Genomic DNA, 20,035 nt, shown 5'->3' on the forward strand with positions numbered 1-20,035 from the left:
TTAGACGAATGTAGTGGGTGAACAGTGACACTTAAGTGACAGTAATGAGTTGACGTCACACTGGTGGTATGTCTCAGTAGCAGGCTGAAGGGCTCTGCCGCTTCACCACTTCCTGGTGACTGAGGGTGAAGGCAGAGAATACATGCGGGTCACATGGGCAGGTAAGGAAACAGCAGTACGCCAGGTGACAGATTTGAGGCCTCTGTAGGTTGGACTAAAGCTGACAAGGTGGCTTCTAATAGTAAAAAAGACCTGAGTATTGATTCTTTCAAATCTGTGCATGTGTATAAGATGAGAAGAGATCTGTTTTTAAAATAATTCCTGTTATGTGAGTTTAGTTGACTGCAAATGCAAGTGATTCTAGGAAAGAGAAACCCAGCTCCACAGAGAAGGAAATAACCTCCCAGTGTGTCGCCTTGTACTGGTCAGCAGAACCTGGGATGTCAGGCTCACACCTGAGCTCGTCAGAGGGTGCTCCCAGGTGCCGGGCCTCTGGGGACTCGAGAAGAATAGGAACATTCCGGCTTGATGTCTGCTTCCTCTGAGAAGTCTCCAAGCATCGGCGAGGTGCTAAGCGTTCCCGTAGCAGCCTGCCTCTCTGCCTTTACCCCTCAGGTCTTGCCGCTGCCGGTTCGCTCTCCTTGGCCTCCAGGTCCTGGAGCGCAGGGGCTGCGCCTTTCTCACCCCTGTGCACGCCCAGTGCCTGGCTCCATACCTGTCTACTGTGCATGGAAGCCGAGAAGATGGAGCAGGCTGCATTCAGTGTGCACTTGCCGAGCTCCTCACGCATTAGCCGTTGAACCGTTCGCAGTTTGTGGCAGCCTGTCCCGCCTCATCTGGTTGGTTTGCTTCATCAGTCAGCACTGATGGTTGGAGACTGGCTTTATCCTAGGTCTGACTTTATTTAATGGAGTCCCGTTTTCTTCCTGCTGATTTGACGTAAGACCTAACCTGAGCTGATCCTGGAGGCCACGAGCGTGTTTGATATGAGTCTCCCTGTGGCTTTCTTGAAGGCAAGGTGAACCCTACGCAGTGTGAAGCGCTCACCATGGTTGCCGCCCAGGTCATGGGGAACCACGTCGCTGTGACCGTTGGAGGCAGCAATGGGCATTTCGAGTTGAATGTCTTCAAGCCAATGATGGTACGCTTGAAATCTGATTTTTAATTTTTGACCAAAATTGTTTTTTCTTTCATAAAGATTTCTAGAGACTTCACACTAGGTACTAGGATGATGGAAGTCAAGCATATGTTAATGTTAGCCGATTAAGCCTGGAAGGAAGCCTAGTGGGAGTGTGGGGAGTCCTGTTAGAGGACTTTTAGCTCAAGTAATTTGAAGACTTTCAGGTGACTTTACCTCAAGTAATTAGGTGACTTTTAGCTCAAGTAATTTGATGGTTTGCCTTATTTAATAGGAAGAAAAAGTCTGGAAATAGGGTGTGGGTTTCTTCCTTATCCCTCACCAGTGAGGATGCCAGTGACTAGAAATAAGTCAAGTCTCAGGCTGTCCCTCACCTGCCTTCTCCTCACACTGCTGCTTTCTTTTTCTCTCAAGTTCAGTCTTTTAGAGGAATAACCCACATTCACTTTCAGGCTGATTCATTACTTCTGGCTTCCGTCCCCCCAACTTGTGCTTCAACTGTTCCCCTGGTCATGTGGAGCCCCCACAAGCCCATAGACTTGCTGACCTCTGACGTTGGCCATGACACCCTCATCCCATGCCCATCCTGTCCCCCTCTGGTTTCCCTTTATCTGTATGCCTCCTCCACAGATCTTGAAAACATTCTTGTGTCTAAAAACGGTTCTAAAAATGTGTGTCTTCATGGAGCTGGAGCAAGCTGACTTCATCTTTCATCCATTTTCCTCAGCTTCGGATAGCAGGGCTGTCTTCATGTGGAGTCCTTTACTAGTGTAAACTGTTATATCTAAAATATATTAGGGGCTCATTTCCAGTTTGTGTCTGGTATGAAGTCTGGTTTTAATTTGATAAGAACATGCAACTGACAAATATTAAGAATATTCATTCACTGTATTTGTCAAATGTAGATCAGGCACTGTACTAAGTACTAATGATAGAATAAAAAGGAAAACGATATTTTTTTTGTCCTCAGAGCATGTACATTCTTGTGAGAAATAAAAGGGCAAAGCAGAACTCACACATGTAAGGTTTTGCTTTCCTGTTGAATTCCAAACAATATGATGGGCCTGGCAAATGTAGGTGTGCAGCAAATGTCTTGCTAATCTTTATTTTATTTTTTTAAAAAAATTTTTTAATGTTTTTATTTCTAGGAGAGAGAGAGAGAGAGACAGCGTGAGCAGGGGAGGGTCAGAGAGAGAGGGAGTCACAGACTGAAACAGGCTCCAGGCTCTGAGCTGGCAGTCAGCACAGAGCCCGACGCGGGGCCCGAACCCACGAACCGCGAGATCATGACCTAAGCGAAAGTCGGACACTTAACCGACTAAGCCACCCAGGCGCCCCTAGCTAATCTTTATTTTAAAAAAGAAAAATCTATTTTTTTGTCTTTAATAGAAAATACATCAAGGTAATCAACATTTGCTTTACATTAAAGTCATTAGTATCAAATTAAACCTTGAAGTTATGTGCCTTCTAGTAGAATCCAGTGTTGGGAGTATAGTTTTCAGATCCTGAGGTTTTAGACCAAAAGAGTAGGATGTGAATATAACTTTATACATATTGGAAATGTTACCAAAAAGGAAAAACATACTAAAACTAAAACACTAACTGATTTTATGTTGGTTTTAAAATGTTGTGTGAATGTTTGTTTTAAAGTGCCTGAGGAATATTTGTTTTGTTAAGCATGAAAAGTGTGGTGGCCATTAAGACCTGGGAAGCCCTCATCTCACCCACTGCAGGCTGAACATTCTAACATTTGCATCTTCGCTTCCCTTCCGGAAGATTCTTTTTCCATCTCTGGTCGTCTGAGTCCCCTCCGTCAAACTGAGTCCCCTCCAGTTCCTACCAACTGGAATTAAATTTTCTTTCTCTGTGCTAACATTTCATACCCGTGTTTTATCATAGTTCAGGGTCTCTTGTGTTGCAGTTTATTTGTATTTATGGCTGTAGATTTCAGTGTCCTCAAGCGGTCCGTGGATGTAGTGCTTTACGAGATGTAGGAGTGCTGTGTGTTTATCAAATTATATATTCATTTATGAACCACGAAATACTATATGCTGCTGAACAAAAAAAGATTAATAAGTCTCTCTCTCTCCCCCCCTCCATTCCCCTTCATCGCCTCCCCTCATAGATTAAAAATGTGTTGCACTCAGCCAGGCTGCTGGGGGACGCCTGCGTTTCCTTCACAGAAAACTGCATCGTGGGAATCCAGGCCAACACAGAGAGGATCAACAAGCTGATGAACGAATCCTTAATGTTGGTGACAGCTCTTAATCCTCATATAGGTAAGGTTTAAGGGATACGAATGCCATTTTGAGTACAAAATTTAAACGCTAAAGTATTTTTTATGAGATTATTGGATCAGGGTGGACAGCAAATTCCTTTTGGGCATTGTTTCAGTAAAATCTCATAAAATATTTGAAATTGCATTGAAAGACACTGTTTACTGTCAGTGTGCTGTCTGTTATGCTTCCTTTCATTTGAAGTGTGGTAAACTCAGAAGTTCAAACTTCCATGAATCTTAATGGAGTTGAGATGCTTTCTCAGATGTGCCTGAGGAAGGTCCCCTCATGGTAATGTCACTAGGTGGCACTGGCGGATGAGCACTGTGGGGTGAATTCATTTTTCTGCCTTCTCTAGAGGCTCGACTACACTTTGATTTTCTTGTTTTATTCAGTTCAGAAGTGGAAAGCTACCAATAAGAACAGAAGAAAAAGGATTAAATATTCATTGCTTTCAGGGAAAGAGGGGAAGATACAAATATATTATCTAAAACCGTGACTCTTCTATTAACAAGCCTTTTCCAGAATTCTAGTTATTTTATTACGTAAATTCAAACATACCGACTTGAATTGCAGACTGACCTTAGTGATCCTCACCAAAGATACTGTTCTGACCTGTAGGTTTTGACACATTCATTGGTTACGTTGCAGGGTCTTAAGAGCCTTTTCCCACCTTCTTACTGCTGAGCTGAGGTTGTTAACATACTCTCTGACTCTGTTTTAAAACAAGTTATGATGTAGTCATTTGGCACGATATGTTGCTCTTTAAAATATTCTTCCATGATGCTGGACTTCCAAGGCAGATTTTCTACCATTGGCTTCACATCAGCGTCCATGTATACTGTCAATTTTATAAAGCGAGAGCTCATTTGACTGCTTCAGAGAGCTCTGAGCCAGTGTGATGTATCCTGTTCTTTGGTGTAGTGTTGAGATTGGTAATATTTTGATCCTTTAAAAGTTACTGTACATGGGACGCCTGGCTGGCTCAGTTAAGTGTCCAGCTCTTGATATCGGCCCAGGTCATGATCCCAGGGTCGTGGGATCAAGCCCCACATTCGGCTCTGTGCTGAGCATGGGGCCTGCTTGGGACCCTCTCTCTCTCATAATAAATTTAAAAAAAAAAAATTTTTTTTAAAAATCATTGTACTTAGCATTCACCCAGGGAGCTACACAGGGGATCCAGAGGCTTATGTAAGAAATGTTCCCTCACATCTGTACTTCTGAACTTGTGGCCAAAAACACAGAATCTAGAGGTGCTCTTCAAGCCGGATGATTGATTCGTCTTTCTGGGAATCCATGTTCTGTGAGGTGAGGGCCAGGCGGGGATAAACCTCACCTGCTGGTGCGGCATGAGCCTTGCAGCTGCACGTCCTGGGCTCCATGCTCGTTATGCAGCAGGCGTGGGGGGGTGGGGTGTGGGGGGAACGGCGTTGTAGGACTTGAAGGGAAGAACTAAATGGTTAGCGTAAGGCTTAGGCTCGAACGTCATGAAAATAAATGTACAGTTCCCAGTACCGACCTTGAACATTTGATAATCATTCTTCCTCAATGTTCCTCTGATCCGTAAGTGCTCTGTTTAGTACATTTAGTGTTTATAAATTCAGCTGAGTCATAAAATGGCCCCTAATTCGTTCCATAGATGGTTACTGGTTACATACCTGCTTAATAATTGTGCCTCGGGAGGCTTTGTCCCTTTGACCATAGTCCTCTGATCTGGGGGTATTTAGGGGTTTTTCTTCCTTCATTGGTTTCATTTTTCTTCTTTTCTGATCTTTCTTGCTTTTTCTTTCTGACCTTTTTAAAATTGTGTTGAGCCCAGACAACTTGGAGAGCTGCCCTGCTCTTTTGTTAATCCCAGAAGCAAATACTGAAGTAGACAGTGCGCCTGGGTCTTAGTACATGACTCCATCTGGGCTGAAACTTCCCACTGCGTCCTTGTGACATCTGGGAAGAGGTCAGAGTACCAGCCGTTGCCTGTAGAGATGCACGGAGACAGGGGCTGCTGGAAGCAGCTGGCAAGTGCGTCCCTCCCCATGTGCTCGCCCCCCCCCCCCCCCCCCCCCCCCCCCCCCCCCCCCCCCCCCCCCCCCCCCCCCCCCCCCCCCGCTCCGCCTCCCGCCGAGCCAGTCCCTGCAGCTCCCGCGCAGGGTGCTGTGTGCTGGGGCGCAGGCAGTTAGCTGCTTATGCTGTGGTACAGACATCACTTCTGGTTCATCATGTTAGAAGCAGCACATATTTCTACTACTCAGATGTATATTTTCCTGTCTTGGTGCTGTATTATTTTCTTTTTCTTCCCCCCCTGAGAAATGCCTGAGTTATTCTTTGGTGATAATAATGTTTTGATCATTTAAAAATTATTGCACATTATGTGTACAGTAACGGGTGCCTCAGTCGGTTAAGTGTCCAACTCTCAATCTCAGCTCAGGTTTGTGGGTTTGAGCCCCATGTCAGGCTCCATGCTGGCAGTGCAGAGCCTGCTTGGGATTCTCTATTTCTGCCCCTCCCCCACTCACACACACGCGCGCGCTCTCTCTCTCTCTCATAATAAATAAACTTTAAAAAAATAAAAGATAAAAATTTTATACACTAGCATTCAGCCAGAGAGATACTCAGGGGACCCCAAAGGCTATTGACATTGCCAACTGCAGTTAGTAACAAATCTCTTGTCCAAAGTGAGGTATACTGAAGTCTGTATTACTTAAGAAAAGTAAAGGTTTTATTCTATATCAAAAATAACTCCGAAGATGATCACTCTTAAATATTTTTAAGATGAAAAATGTTATTTAGAGATCAGTAGCCTCAGTATTAAGTAAATAGTGATTATCTTCTGCTTTAGAAAACCAGATTTCACTACTGACTCCTGCATTGCCTGTTTCTTTCTCTTCAGGGTATGACAAGGCGGCAAAGATTGCGAAGACTGCGCACAAGAATGGATCAACCTTAAAGGCAACGGCCATTGAGCTTGGCTATCTCACCGCAGAGCAGTTTGATGAGTGGGTAAAACCTAAGGACATGCTGGGTCCAAAGTAATTTAAATGATTTTATAATAAAAATGTTCTACAAAATAAAAAATAATGAAAAAGACTCCTTATATTTCTTAAACAAAAATGGATGAATGTGAAAGGAAGCTGCTCCTGAACTTGACTGCGTCTAGCAGAGCACTTGGGTCAGTGTGTAAAACCCCGGGGTGTTCTGGGTCCAAAGTGGATTTGAAAAGTGTAAAATGAAATAAATTGTATGCAATTAAACACTCATTTCTCTTTTATGTTAGCTGATTGTATTATAGTTGAGTCTCATTTTCTGAATGTGTGTTTACTGCTTCATGTATTTTGTAAAACAGCCATCAGTTTTTAAAGACTTTTAATTTTTTTAGCTGGTGCTGTTTACAATTCCCCTGCAGCAAAAAAGTACTTGTTATCTTATTCCTAAATCACACACTTAGACATCTTTTGTTTTCCTGTGACTTGGGAGCATAAGAACTGAGTTCCGGGCCTTCTGTGTGGGGTGTCAGTGTCTGTGTGTACGGATGCTCATGTGCATACATGTACTTAGACATCTTTTGTTTTCCTGTGACTTGGGAGCATAAGAACTGAGTTCCGGGCCTTCTGTGTGGGGTGTCAGTGTCTGTGTGTACGGATGCTCATGTGCATACATGTATCTGTTAGGAAGTAGGGCAGGTTAAGAAACTGGGCACGTGTATTTTATGTGCTGGTTACACACACACACACACACACACACACACACACACACACCCTCCCTCCCTCCCTCCTGGCCTTAGTTGAATTATCACAGAAAGGCTCTAGACTGTGGGTAAGGAATTCTAGGATGTGGGTTAGAAAGGACCAGGGCTCAGTTCTAGGGAGATGCAGGCCAGATTGATGCAGGTTCAGCTTCTGAGCCTGAAGCGAAAGGTGCTACGTAGCACAATCAGCCTCCATTGTGGAGGGAGTTGACCAGTTTTGTTCTTTGTTGCACTTCCTCTCCTGATAAATAACAGGATCATGGAGCACAGCCCCACTGGCTAAAGTATCTCGTCTGTACAGCATCCCCTCTATCAAGTATGCTTTTCACTTAACCCTGGTATTTATTCCTGGAAAACTGGCCATCAACACCCACTCCCTGTGGTATTTAGATGTATATAGCATGTAAAACTATAACTAAAAGTTATAGCAACATTGTGATGAAAGGTTGAAAGGTGAGATTATATTCTTTTAATTGATCTCCAGCTTGAGTGGACACTTTTTTTTTTTTTTTACTATAAAAATGGTTTCAAACCTGTCTTCATGTAACCGTGGAACCTACAGGGTCTACTTTTCAGCCCACCAGTGCCTGTTTCTGCCAGTGTTCTTCACAGGGTGATGGTGCAGTGCTTGTGCCGTTTGCTTTAAAGCAAAGCACCCATTCTTGTCTATTTTTGAAAAAGGTTTTTACTAGAAAAAATAAATTGCCTAGCAGTGCCTGAAAGCCAACAACCCAACGGGTGACTGACTGATCTGTAGTTGTGGAGCTTTGTGATGTTGGACATTGTGGCTTAGCAGGCGTCCTCCGTCCAGTCAGTCATTTGACGGCTCAACTGGAGACATAACCAGTTTCGTAACGAGGACCACAGCAGAGTTCCCGGCCTCCGTCCACGCACAGCTGTCTGCTGGACCTTGGGAGGTGACTGCCATCTGCTTTATGATGTAACCCTAAGGAAGGCTTTCAGAGTTCCCTGGTGAACGGTAGTTCTGAAAGTCGACTTCAGTGTTTTTACACTGGAGCAATTTTGTCCAGATACTGACATTGGGCAATATCCAGAGACCTTTTTGGTTCTGGTGACAAGCAGGGGTGCTGCTGGCCCCTAGTGGGTGGAGGCCAGAGATGCTGAACATCCTATAAATGCACAGGGCGGGCCCTACCACGAAGTATATTCCAGGCCAAGATGTCAGTAATGCTGAGACTGAAGAACTCAAACACGTTCTCTATGGGGGTGCTCACTCAGTTAGGCTTCGCTACTTGTGTATGTACAGTGTGCTGGGGTTTCAGTGACTTGGCGAACTGAAACCATGAGGTGTCTAAAATGTCTTCAATGTGAGCATGAGCAGGAAGGTGCTCATGCTTGCAGTGAGCCATTCCCAGCACGAAGATTTGTGCTGCATAAACCTGACGAGGGGCAAGGACTGGCAAACGTGGCAGGTAAGTGTGTTTAAAATGGACACACAAACAATCCGTGGGTTGTGCACATGTGATTGTGAAGAAGCCTGTAAAACGACAAAGGGCTTTCTTGAGAAACTAATTTCCGGGGAAGAAAGTCATGGGATTCATGATCTGCTTGGAACTACTACCAACTCGACCCACAGAAGCATCAGGGAAATTCAGTCACAGGCCACATTTGCTCATTTAATAAACTCTTTAATTTCGTTGACAGAAGAATATGTATTCACAAAGCTTTAGGAAAATATTTCATATGCAAACATTTTAAAGACCATGTTCTTGACTATGGCTGTATTAGGCCTCTTTCATTTCTTCATTTGTGCTTTTGATTTATAACTACAGCAGCAAGGAATCTGAAGGACACAAATCTAATACATGTTTTGAAAGACACAAGTTTACAACTGGCAACCTAGAATGAATTTGGTGGTGGGGATTAAGAGGTACAAACTTCCCGTTAGAGATAAGTTATGAGAATGCAGTATGCAGCATAGGGAATATAGTCAGTATTTTAATAGCTTTGTATGGTGACAGATGATAACTAGACTCGTGTGGAGCATTTTGCAATGTGTGAAAACATCTAATCATTACATACACATGAAACCAAAAGGCTATTGCATGTCAATTATGCTGTGATAATTTTTTTAAACTTTGGAAGAAAAGCTCTTAATTGCATACAGCGTCATAAAAAGAGGGTTTTTTAAAGCAAGTTTATTAAGTTTGCATTCAGTAACTGGCTTTTGAGCGACTGATCTCATGCTGCCTCTACCTGCAGTTCAGGTGAGGAGAAAGAAGCTGCTGATTCTTGGCCATTTGTGATGTCAAGAGGCAGAGCATTGAGGTCATGCAACACTGTGTCAAGGCCAACAGCTGAGGCCACCTGTTGGTATCTTATCATCCTGGAGACCTCTGCTGACACTGCACCCTGAACTTCAGGGTTTTCTCCCAAAGACTGACGACGGGTCCCCAGCTACAGTTCAGTTTGCTAAGATGGGCACCCAAAGAGCTCAGTGGTGGATTCCAAACGTCTCCATCCGGAAGCCTCTGAAATGAGAAGTCCCTGGTATGGAAGGGTGGGAGAGAATGGAAGGTTTCCTAATGCCAAACATTGCACTCTAACGGATGAGCCTCCTCTTTAAGAATCTGTGGTCAAGGGGCGCCTGGGTGGCTCAGTCAGCTGAACATCTGACTTTGGCTCAGGTCATGATTTCCAGTTCCCACTGTGCACTGACGGCGCAGAGTCTGCTTGGGATTATCTCTCTCCCCCTCTCTGCCCCTTGCCTGCTTGCTCTCGCTCTCTCTCAAAATAAATAAACTTAAAAAAAAAGAGGAAGGATTTGTAAAAAGTAAAAAAAGAATCTGTGGTCAAGCGTGTTCATTTTGCCTCAGTCTGATGAGACAGAAATTCACACTTCACGAGAGCTGCATGTTTTCATCAGTAACTCAGGACTATTTATCACATCAGATGTGTAGGCAGACGTGAAATGTGATGCTGTATGGAGAATGGCCAGGGAAGAAACAGAAGGAAAATGAGAGGTAAGCACTGAAGGAAATAGATGTGGGCATGGAGGCTAATTGGAGTGGCCCGTACTCTAGATACTTGGAGGAAGAGGAGGAGAAAGCAGGTGGGTCCGGTGGAGTTCAGTTCCACCTCTGCTGCCTCCTAAGGAGCTTTCTGGCCACAACTTGAGATCTGTACGCCCATCACCTTATCCTTAAAATGGAGCTGTTGATACACCTTCATACTTATATCCCCAAGTTCATGCAAGTACATAAAGTACCCAGCACAATGCCCGGTGCAGTTAGCCTCTCTGTTTCATTCCCTGAAGACAGTGGACAAAATTGCCAAATACTGAACAGAGTTTTTAAAAATGAGACAGGTGAAGTCGGGTTTGGCCATTGTTTTCCCTTCGGGAGTGTCCAGCTGTGAGATTTATCATCCAAGCTGGAGCACTTTGTAGAATTAAAGGAGGCCATCAAATAATTAAAATTATACAGCTTTTGAAATGTTTATGGACCACTTATTTTTATCATATTGGTGGTCCTACAAATAGTGCTACTCAAAAGCTAATTTCAAAAATAGAATTCTCTCCAAAATAATAACACATATGTATGTGTATGTACATTAAAAAGCAAAATTTTAAACAATTCCACTGATGAACTTTGTTCATTTTTCTGCTGGTTTTTTGTGTCTCCATATGAACCTGAATGAGCTTGGTACATGTCAAGTTGATTGACTCTTTGACATATTTCATGTAGATATTTTCTCCCAGTTTTACTTATGCCCAGTAGCTGAGTTTCTGAATGTTCGGTGTGCAGGAAGTCCATCTACTTTCCTCTTAGTCTCTTTTGAGATATTTGGAACAACAAAAAAAGACAGGGCTGTAGTTTGAGAGATAAGAGAGTTTGAGAGACAAATGAGACAAAGTTAACTCTCCTTCCAGCCAAAGATTCGCCCGCAGGATTTTAATTCCGTACTGCATGCTGAAATGCTGAAAAACCACCACGCAGGTTTCTGTGGCTCAAACCAGATTGGTTGTATTGCGTTAACCAGGTTCTATTCACTGCACAGGGCTTCTCTAAATAAGACCTGTATGTTCTTACGATCATCAGACCAACAGCAAGGAGGATGGAAATAGTCATCTTCTCACAACAGTAGCTCAAAATGTGTTAATTTTAATTAAATCTATTCCAAACACATTTCACGGTTTTTACAAGGTGAGAAGTGCCTTGCAAGCAAATAACTCAGCAGAGGATTGTTGTGTGTGTGTGTGTGTGTGTGTGTGTGTGTGTGTGTGTGTGTTTAATTATTGAAGCATTAATCAAGAAAATTAACAATATAAGTTCGGAATTCTTGGTTTTGTATTATATAATTACATATGAGTCTATTTGATGTATAAACTGACATAGGTCTAAACAGGTTTAGATTCACACATTGTAATCATTTTTAGAGGGGTGCTGGGTGTTTAAACTGACCACATTTTTTAAATAGGGTGAATTTTCATTTTACTAAGAGGTTGATGAACTGAATTCTGATTGTAATAATCTTTGGTCATATTTATACTGTAATTATTGAGATTCAATTTATTGAACATATTTTCTGGCATCAATTTTTTTTTTTTTGAGAGAGAGGGAGAGAGAGTAGGAGAGAGAGGTGTGGAGAGAGAGAGAGAGGGAGTAAGGGGGAGGGAGAGAGAGAGTCTCAAGCCGGCTCCACATTCAGCACAGAGCCTGACTCAGGGCTCCATCTCGCAATCAAGAGTCAGACGCTCAACCACTGAGCCACCCAGGAGCCCCAACCAAAATGTAAGTTTTGATTACAGCATTTATCTCATATATCACATTACAAATATGTTTGAACAAAAAGCAACTATAACAATTTTCCTCTCCTGGCTGGTGGGGGGAAGGGCAGCATATTAGAATCTCTGGCAACTCCTAAAAATTATCAATGTCTTGCTCCATCCCTCATGAATTACATCAGAATGTGTGAGGAATGATTCTAGGCATTGGCATTTTTAAATGAAAACTTCCCAGGTGATATTTATGGATCACCAGGGCTAGGGACCACCAATTTGTATAACACAATGATAGTTTTTCAATATATAAATAAGCAATTAATTGTATTCCAGATAAAATGAAAATTATTAGTATGTCTAATAAATGCACCTTGTGCTATTCATGTTGTAAAGCTGTTTAAATTATCTGGCGAGATTTTGCATGACCAATCACTGTTGTTCTCATAAATTCTCCAGTTACTTCTTTATTTCCTCAAATCTTAAAGGCACACTAATTATTAAGAGATAAAATTCATGGCCATTTTATCTTAATGATTAAACATTTTTCTTTTCTTTTTAAAAAAAATTTTTAACGTTTATTTATTTTTGAGACAGAGAGAGACAGCGTGAGCAGGGGAGGGTCAGAGAGAGAGAGAGGGAGTCACAGACTCTGAAACAGGCTCCAGGCTCTGAGCTGTCAGCACAGAGCCCGACGCGGGGCTCGAACCCACAAACCGCGAGATCATGACCTGAGCCGAAGTCGGATGCTCAACCGACTAAGCTCCCCAGGTGCCCCGATTAAACATTTTTCAAAAGCAGTTTTTCTATATTACTAACAGCCTTGTGATTAGAATAGTGAGGTCATAGTTTTTTGGAGTTTTTTGATATTTTCCCCAAATAAGAAGGACTCCCCCCTCCCAGACTCCCACACTTAGTATGTACTGTCTATGGTTATTCTGATTTTAACTTAAGCAATATTTGTCTTTATACTTTCATAATTGTTAGATGTGATTTTATTGACGTTCCTCACCTTGGCTTTCAATACTCCCCAATCATAAATGAACATGTATTCCAGAAGATCGTCCTAACTTTACAGGCACAAGAGCTAAAAACACAGTAAATATACCACATAATCTTTTCCCCTTCTGTATAATTCTCCTTGTCACAGGATAGATATGAGATAGGGAAACGGAAAGACTCCATAAAAATCTGCTTTTGGCTCCTTCTTCTGCCTCTGTTCTTTCTAGGACCTGCACCCCAACCTCACATTTGTCTTGCGCTGTCCTCCTTATACGGTCAAGGAGTTAAGGATTTGCACCTGGGTGGCTCAGTTGGTTAAAGTGATCAGCTCTCGGTTTCAGCTCAGACATGATCTCATAGTTGTGGGTCCAAGCCCTGTGTCGGGCTCTGTGCTGACAGCACGGAGCCTACTTCGGGCGCTCCCTATCCCTCCCTCCCTGCCCCTTCCCTGCTTGCTAGCTCGCTCTCTCTCTCTCAAAATAAATAATAAGTAAGCACTAAAAGAGTTACGATTTCATTAGGGTCTTCCAGCACACTAGATAACTTCTAAGGAAGGGCTGGATGAGAACGACCGAATGAAGCCACCATGTGTGTACTCCAGACCCCAGTGCTGGACACCTCCGTGCCCAGACCCCCAGATCCAAGGAATAAGTGAATTGTGGAGGACACTTGCACCTTGTCCTTGTTCTGAGCGGCTCCTGGGTGCCTGTGCGGACACATACACCAGGCCGTGTTCCTCAACAAGAACCCAGATCTCAAGCAAAGACCAGACTTCGTCTCCCTTCCTTTCTGAGTATCCCAGAGACTCTGTCTCTATCTGCTCTCTCTCTATACCCTCAAGAAACTCTGCTCTCACTTCCTGTCGCTCACGTTTGATTTCTATCTTGTGTGTAACCAGGGACCCTCTCGGCTGGCCCTGCCTGGCCCCTCGGGGTCCTCCGACCCAGCCTGCCTACATCTGCAACAGTCAAACCTGAGCTAAACCCAGGGTATTTGTGTCTAGGCTGCTTCGGGTAAATCATGGCACTTTTTAATTTCAATGTTTTGAACTGAAAATTGAATCAAATCCTGCTTGTCATGCAACTTCAGTTCATTTTCCAGCTATTTCCTTAAAATCCTAGTGTTCGCCTCACTGACCACCACTATTTTCATGTCCTTTTTTATTAGGCTTTTTATTTTGAACTATTTTAGACATACAGAAAAGTTGGGAAAATAATATTAAAAGTTCCTTTACAGCTTTCAACCTGTTTCCCCTACAAAACCACAGTAAGGTGCTCAAGATCAGGAAGTTAACTTTGGCACAATATTATTAATAAGCTATAGTCTTGTTCTCAAATGTCGCCATATGCCCCACTATTATCCCTCATCTGTTCCAGGATCCTGTCTGATGTCCCAAATTGCATTTAGTTGTTAATCCTTCTTAGTCTTTTCCAGTCTGTATCCATTTCTCACACTTTTCTCATCTTTTATGACCTTGATACCTGGAAAGAGTGTAGACCAGTTATTTTATAGAATGTTCCTCCATTGGGTTCTTCTGATATTGTCTCATGGTTGCAATGAAATTATCCATTTTTTACATGAATAGAACAGAAACGATGTGGTCTTCTCAGTGCATCATGCCAAGAGGCCCATGATGTGTATGTCTTACTACCAATGCTGTCTACCAGGATCACTTTGGTTAAGTTTATGGCTGTCACTGGCTTCTCTACAATAAAGTTACTGCCTCTCCCTTTGCAATTACTATCTGGGGGAGATATGTCAAAACTATGCAAATCCTATTTCCTCTCAAACTTTCACCCACCAATTTTTGCATCCATGATGGATCTTATCTGCAACATTTATTATGGTGCCATATTATATGGTGGCATAGAGAATCTTAGTAGTGATTCTCTATTGTTTCACTTTTAACTTTAAAAAAAAATTTTAAATACAAGATAGTTAACATATAGTGTAATAATGACTTTAGGAATAGAAGTTAGTGATTCATCACTTACATATCACACCCAGTGCTCATCCCAACAAGTCCCCTCCTTAATGCCCCTTGCCCATTTAGCCCACTCCCCATCCAACACCCTGCCAGCAATCCACAATTTATTCTCTATATTTAAGTCTTTTATGGTCTGTCTCCCTCACTGTTTTTATATTATTTTTGCTTCCCTTCCCCTATGTTAATCTGTTTTGTTTCTTAAATTCCACAGAAGAGTGAAATCATATATTTGTCTTTCTATGACTGACTTATTTAGCTTAATATAATACCCTCCATCCACATAGTTGCAAATGGCAAGATTTCATTCTTTTTGATTGCCAAGTAATATTCCAGTGTGTGTGTGTGTGTGTGTGTGTGTGTGTGTGTGTGTGTGTACACACACATCTTCTTTACCCATTCATCCATTGATGGACATTTGGGCTCTTTCCATACTGTGGCTATTGTCGATAATGCTGCTATAAATATTGGAGTACATGTGACCTTTGAAACAGCACATCTGTATCCTTTAGATAAATACCTAGTAGTTCAATTGCTGGGTGGTAGAGTAGTTCTATTTTTAACTTTTGGAGGAACCTCCATACTGTTTTCCAGAGTGGCTGCACTGGTTTGCATTCCCCCCAGCAGCACAAAAAGGATCTTCTTTCTTCACATCCTCGCCAACATGTTGTTGCCTGAGTTGTTAATTTTAGCCATTCTGACAGGTGAGAGGTGGTATCTCATTGTGATTTTGATTTGTATTTCCCTGATGATGAGTGATCTTGAGCATCTTTTCATGTGTCTGTTAACCATCTGGATGTCTTCTTTGAAGAAGTGTCTATTCATGTCTTCTGCTCTTAAATGAGCTATTTGTTTTTGGGTGTTGAGTTTGATAAGTTCCTTATATTTTTTGGATAGTAACCCTATATCTGTTGTTTGCAAAGCTCTTTTCCCATTCTGTTGGTTGCCTTTTAGTTTTGTTTATTGTTTCCTTCACTGTGCAGAAGTTTTTTATCTTGATGAGGTCCCTATAGTTGAGTTTTGCTTTTGTTTCCCTTATCTCTGGAGACAGGTCAAGTAAGAAGTTGCTGTGGTCAAGGTCAAAGAGGTTGTGGCCTGTTTTCTCCTCTAGGATTTCCCCCCATTTTGAGTTTATTTTTGTGGATGGTGTAAGAAAGTGGTCCAGGTTTATTCTTCTGCATGTCATTGTCCAGTTTCCACAGCACTATTTGTTGAAGAGCCTGTCTTTTTCTCATTGGATATTCTTTCCTGCTTTGTCAAAGATTAGTTGGCCATATGTTTGTGCGTCCATTTCAGGGTTCTCAATTCTGTTCCATTGATCTATGTCTCTGTTTTTGTAACATACTGTCTTAATGACTACAGCTTAAGTCCAGGATTGTGATGACTCCAGCTTTGGTTTTCTTTTTCAGGATTGCTTTGGCTATTAGTGGTCTTATCTGATTCCATACAAATTTTGGTGTTGTTTGTTCTAGTTCTGTGAAGAATGCTGGTGTTATTTTGATAGGGATTGCATTGAATAGGTAGATTGCTTTGGGTAGTATTGACATTTTAACAGTATTTGTTCTTCTGATCCATGAGCATGGAATGCTTTTCCATTTTTTGGTGTCATCAATTTCTTTCATAAGCTTTCAATAGTTTTTAGCGTGTAGCTTTTTACACACGGTTTGGTTAGGTTTATTCCTAGGTATTTTATGTTTTTTTCCTCGATATTTTATGGTTTTTGGTGCAATTGTAAGTGGAATCAATTCCTTGATTTCTCTTTCTGATTCTTCAACATTGGTGTAAAGAAATGCAACCGATTTGTACTTGATTTTATATCCTACAACTTTGATGAATTCATGTATTAGTTCTAGTAGTTTTTTTGGTGGAGTCTTTTGGGTTTTCCACGTAAAGTATTGTGTCATCTGCGAAGAGTGAAAATTTGGCTTCCTCCTTACCAATTTGGATTCCTTTTACTCCTTTGTGTTGTCTGATTTCTGAAGCTAGGACTTCCAACAATATCTCGAATAACAGTGGTGAGAGTCGACATCCTTGTTGTGTTCCTGACCTTAGAACGTTTTTCCCCATTGAGGATGATATTAGTAGTAGGTCTTTTGTAAATGGCATTTATGATCTTGAGGTATGATCCTTCTATTCCTACTTTCTTGAGGATTTTTATCAAGAAAGAATGCTGTATTTTGTCAAATTCATTTTCTGCATCTTTGAGAGGATCATGTGGTTCTATCCTTTCTTTTATTAATGTGATGTATCACATTGATTGATTTGTAGATATTGAACCAGCCTTGCATCCCAGCAATAATGATCCCTACTTGATCATGGTGAGTAATTCTTTTAAGGTATTGTTGGATCTGGTTTGCTAGTATCTTGTTAAGAATTTTTTCATCCATATTCATCAGGGAAATTGGCCTGTGGTTATCTCTTTTAGTGGGGTCTTTGTCTGGTTTTGGAATCAAGGTAATGCTGGCCTTGTAGAATAAGTTTGGAAGTTTTCCTTCCATTTCTATTTTTTGGAACAGCTTCAAAAGAATAGGTGTTAACTCTTCTTTAAATGTTTGATAGAATTCTCCTGGAAAGCCATCTGGCCCTGGACTGTTGTTTGTTGGGAGATTTTTTATTACTGGTTCAATTTCTTTATTGGTTATAGGTCTGTTCAAATTTTCTATTGCTTACTGTTTCAGTTTTTGTAGTTTATATGTTTTTAGGAATTTGTCCATTTCTTCCAGATTGCCCAATTTGTTGACATATAATTGCTCATAATATTCTACTATTATTTGTATTGCTGCAGTGTGGATTGTGATCTCTCTTTCATTAATGATTTTATCTCTTGGGTCCTTTCCTTTTTTTTTTTTTTTTTTTTAAATCAGTCTGACTAGGGATTTATCAGTTTCTTTGAAAGAATTAATCAGTTGTGGTTTCATTGATCTCTATCATTGTTTTTTTTTTTTTTTTAATATTGAGAGAGAGAGTAAGTGGGGGAGTCGCAGAGAGAGAGGGAGACACAGAGTCTGCAGCAGGCTCCAGACTCCGAGCTGTTAGCACAGATGATGGCCTCTAATTCATGGACCACAAGATCATGGCCTGAGCCAAAGTTGGTCATGGAACCAAATGAACCTCCCAAATGCCCCTATTTCCTGTTCTTTTTACAGCTCTTTTATGTGTAAGGTTACGTTGTGTATTTGAGACCTTTCTTTCTTATTTAGGAAGGCCTGGATTGCTATATACTTCCCTCTTATGACCATACTTGCTGCATACCAGAGGATTTGGGCTGTTGTTTTTTCATTTTCATTGGCTTCCATGTACTTTTAAATTTCCTTTTTAATTAGTTAAACCATTCATTCTTTATTAAGATGTTCTTTAATCTCCATATATTCATGGTTTTTCCAAATTTTTTCTTGTGGTTGATTTTGAATTTCATACCACTGTGGTCTGAAAATATGCAAGGTATGATCTCGACCTTTTTGTCTTGTTGAGGGCTAATTTGTGACCCAGTATGTGATCTATTCTGGAGAATGTTCCATGTGCACTCTAGAAGAATGTGTATTCTGCTGCTTTAGGATGAAATGTTCTGAATATATCTGTTAAGTCCATCTGGTCCAGTGTGTCATTCAAAGCCATTGTTTCCTTGATTTTTCTGCTTACATGATCTGTCCTTTGCTGTAAAGTGGGGTGTTGAAGTTCCCTACCATTATTATATTATTATCAATGAGTTTTGTTACATTTGTGATTTATCCATTTATATATTTGGTTGCTTCAAGTTGCGGGCATAAATACTTACAATTGTTAGATCTTGGTGACTAGATCACTTAATTATGGTATAGTGACCTTCCTCATCTCTTGTTACAGTCTTTATTTTAGAATCTAGTTTGTCTGATGTAAGTATGGCTACTCTAGCTTTCTTTTGATGACCATTAGCATGACAGATGGTTCTCCATCCCCTTGCTTTCAATCTTCAGGTGTCTTTAGGTCTAAAATGAGTCTCTTGCAAACCAACATATAGATGGATCTTGTTTTCTTATCCACTCCGATACCTTTTGTCTTTTGATTAGAGTGTTTAGTCCACTGACATTTAGAGTGAGTACTGAAAGATGAATTTGGTGCCATTGTGTTATCTGTAGAGGTGGTGTTTATGGTGATGTTTCTGGGTTTTTTTTTCCTAGTCTTTGTTGCTTTTGGTCTTTTTTTGTTTTGTTTTCTCCACTCAAAGAGTCCCCCTTAAAATTTCTTACAGGGCTCATTTAGTGGTCACGAAATCCTTTAGTTTTTGTTTGGGAAACTTTTTATCTTTCCTTCTATTTTGAATGAAAGCCTTGCTAGATAAAGAATTCTTGGCTGCATATTTTTTTCTGATTCAGCACGTCGAATATATCCTGTCACTCCTTTCTGACCTGCCAAGTTTCTGTGGATAGGTCTGCAGCAAATCTGATCTGTCTTCCCTTATAGGTTAAGGACTGTCTTTCCCTTGATGAGTTCAGGATTATTTCCTTATCTGTGTATTTTGTGAATTTGCCTATGATATATGCCTTGCTAATGGTTAGGTTTTGTTGAATCTAATGGGAGTTCTCTGTGCATCTTGGATTTTGATGTCTGTGTCTTTCCCCAGATTAGAAAAGTTTTCCACTCTAATTTGCTCACATAAACTTTCTACTCCTTTTTCTCTCTATCTTCTGAGACTCCTATGATTCAGATATTATTCCTTTTTTATAAGTCACCAAGTTATCTTAGTCTTGTATCATGCTCTTCTGCATTTGTTTCCCTCCTTTTTTCTGCTTTATTATTCTCCACAATTTTTTCTTCTATCTAGCTGATTCTCTGTTCTGCTTCATCCATCCTTGCTGTTGTCACATTCGTTTGAGACTGCATTTTGGTTATAGCATTTTTAATTTCCTCCTGACTAGATTTTATTTCTTTTATCTCCACAGGAAAGGCTTCTATGCTTTTTTCAACCCTAGCTAGTATTGTTCTTATCATGGTTCTAAATTCTAGTTCAGACATCTTGCTTATATCTGTGTTAACTAAACCTCTGGCTGTCATTTCTTCCTGTTCCTTCTTTTAGGGTGAATTCCTTAGTTTTGTCATTTTGGAAGAAGAAAAATATTAATAAAATAAAATCAAAAAATAAAAACAAAACAAAAATTTAAATAAAGGAAGCTAC

The 20,035-nt window shown here is 41.0% G+C and overlaps 1 protein-coding gene across 1 annotated transcript in view; it reads left to right on the top strand.

The window, feature by feature from the left end:
• Window positions 1-6,664, top strand: part of FH (fumarate hydratase) — a 31,482-nt gene extending 24,818 nt beyond the window's left edge. The window contains exons 8-10 of the mRNA XM_039222967.1: window positions 1,014-1,141; window positions 3,264-3,417; window positions 6,302-6,664. Coding sequence (XP_039078898.1) covers window positions 1,014-1,141; window positions 3,264-3,417; window positions 6,302-6,444 — 425 coding nt within the window. The 3' untranslated portion in view covers window positions 6,445-6,664. The remainder of the gene's footprint in view (window positions 1-1,013; window positions 1,142-3,263; window positions 3,418-6,301) is intronic.
• Window positions 6,665-20,035: the final 13,371 nt, after the last annotated feature.

The sequence above is a fragment of the Hyaena hyaena genome, unplaced genomic scaffold, assembly GCF_003009895.1.
Source record: "Hyaena hyaena isolate Hyena2069 unplaced genomic scaffold, ASM300989v1 scaffold_1226, whole genome shotgun sequence".
NCBI lineage: Eukaryota > Metazoa > Chordata > Mammalia > Carnivora > Hyaenidae > Hyaena > Hyaena hyaena.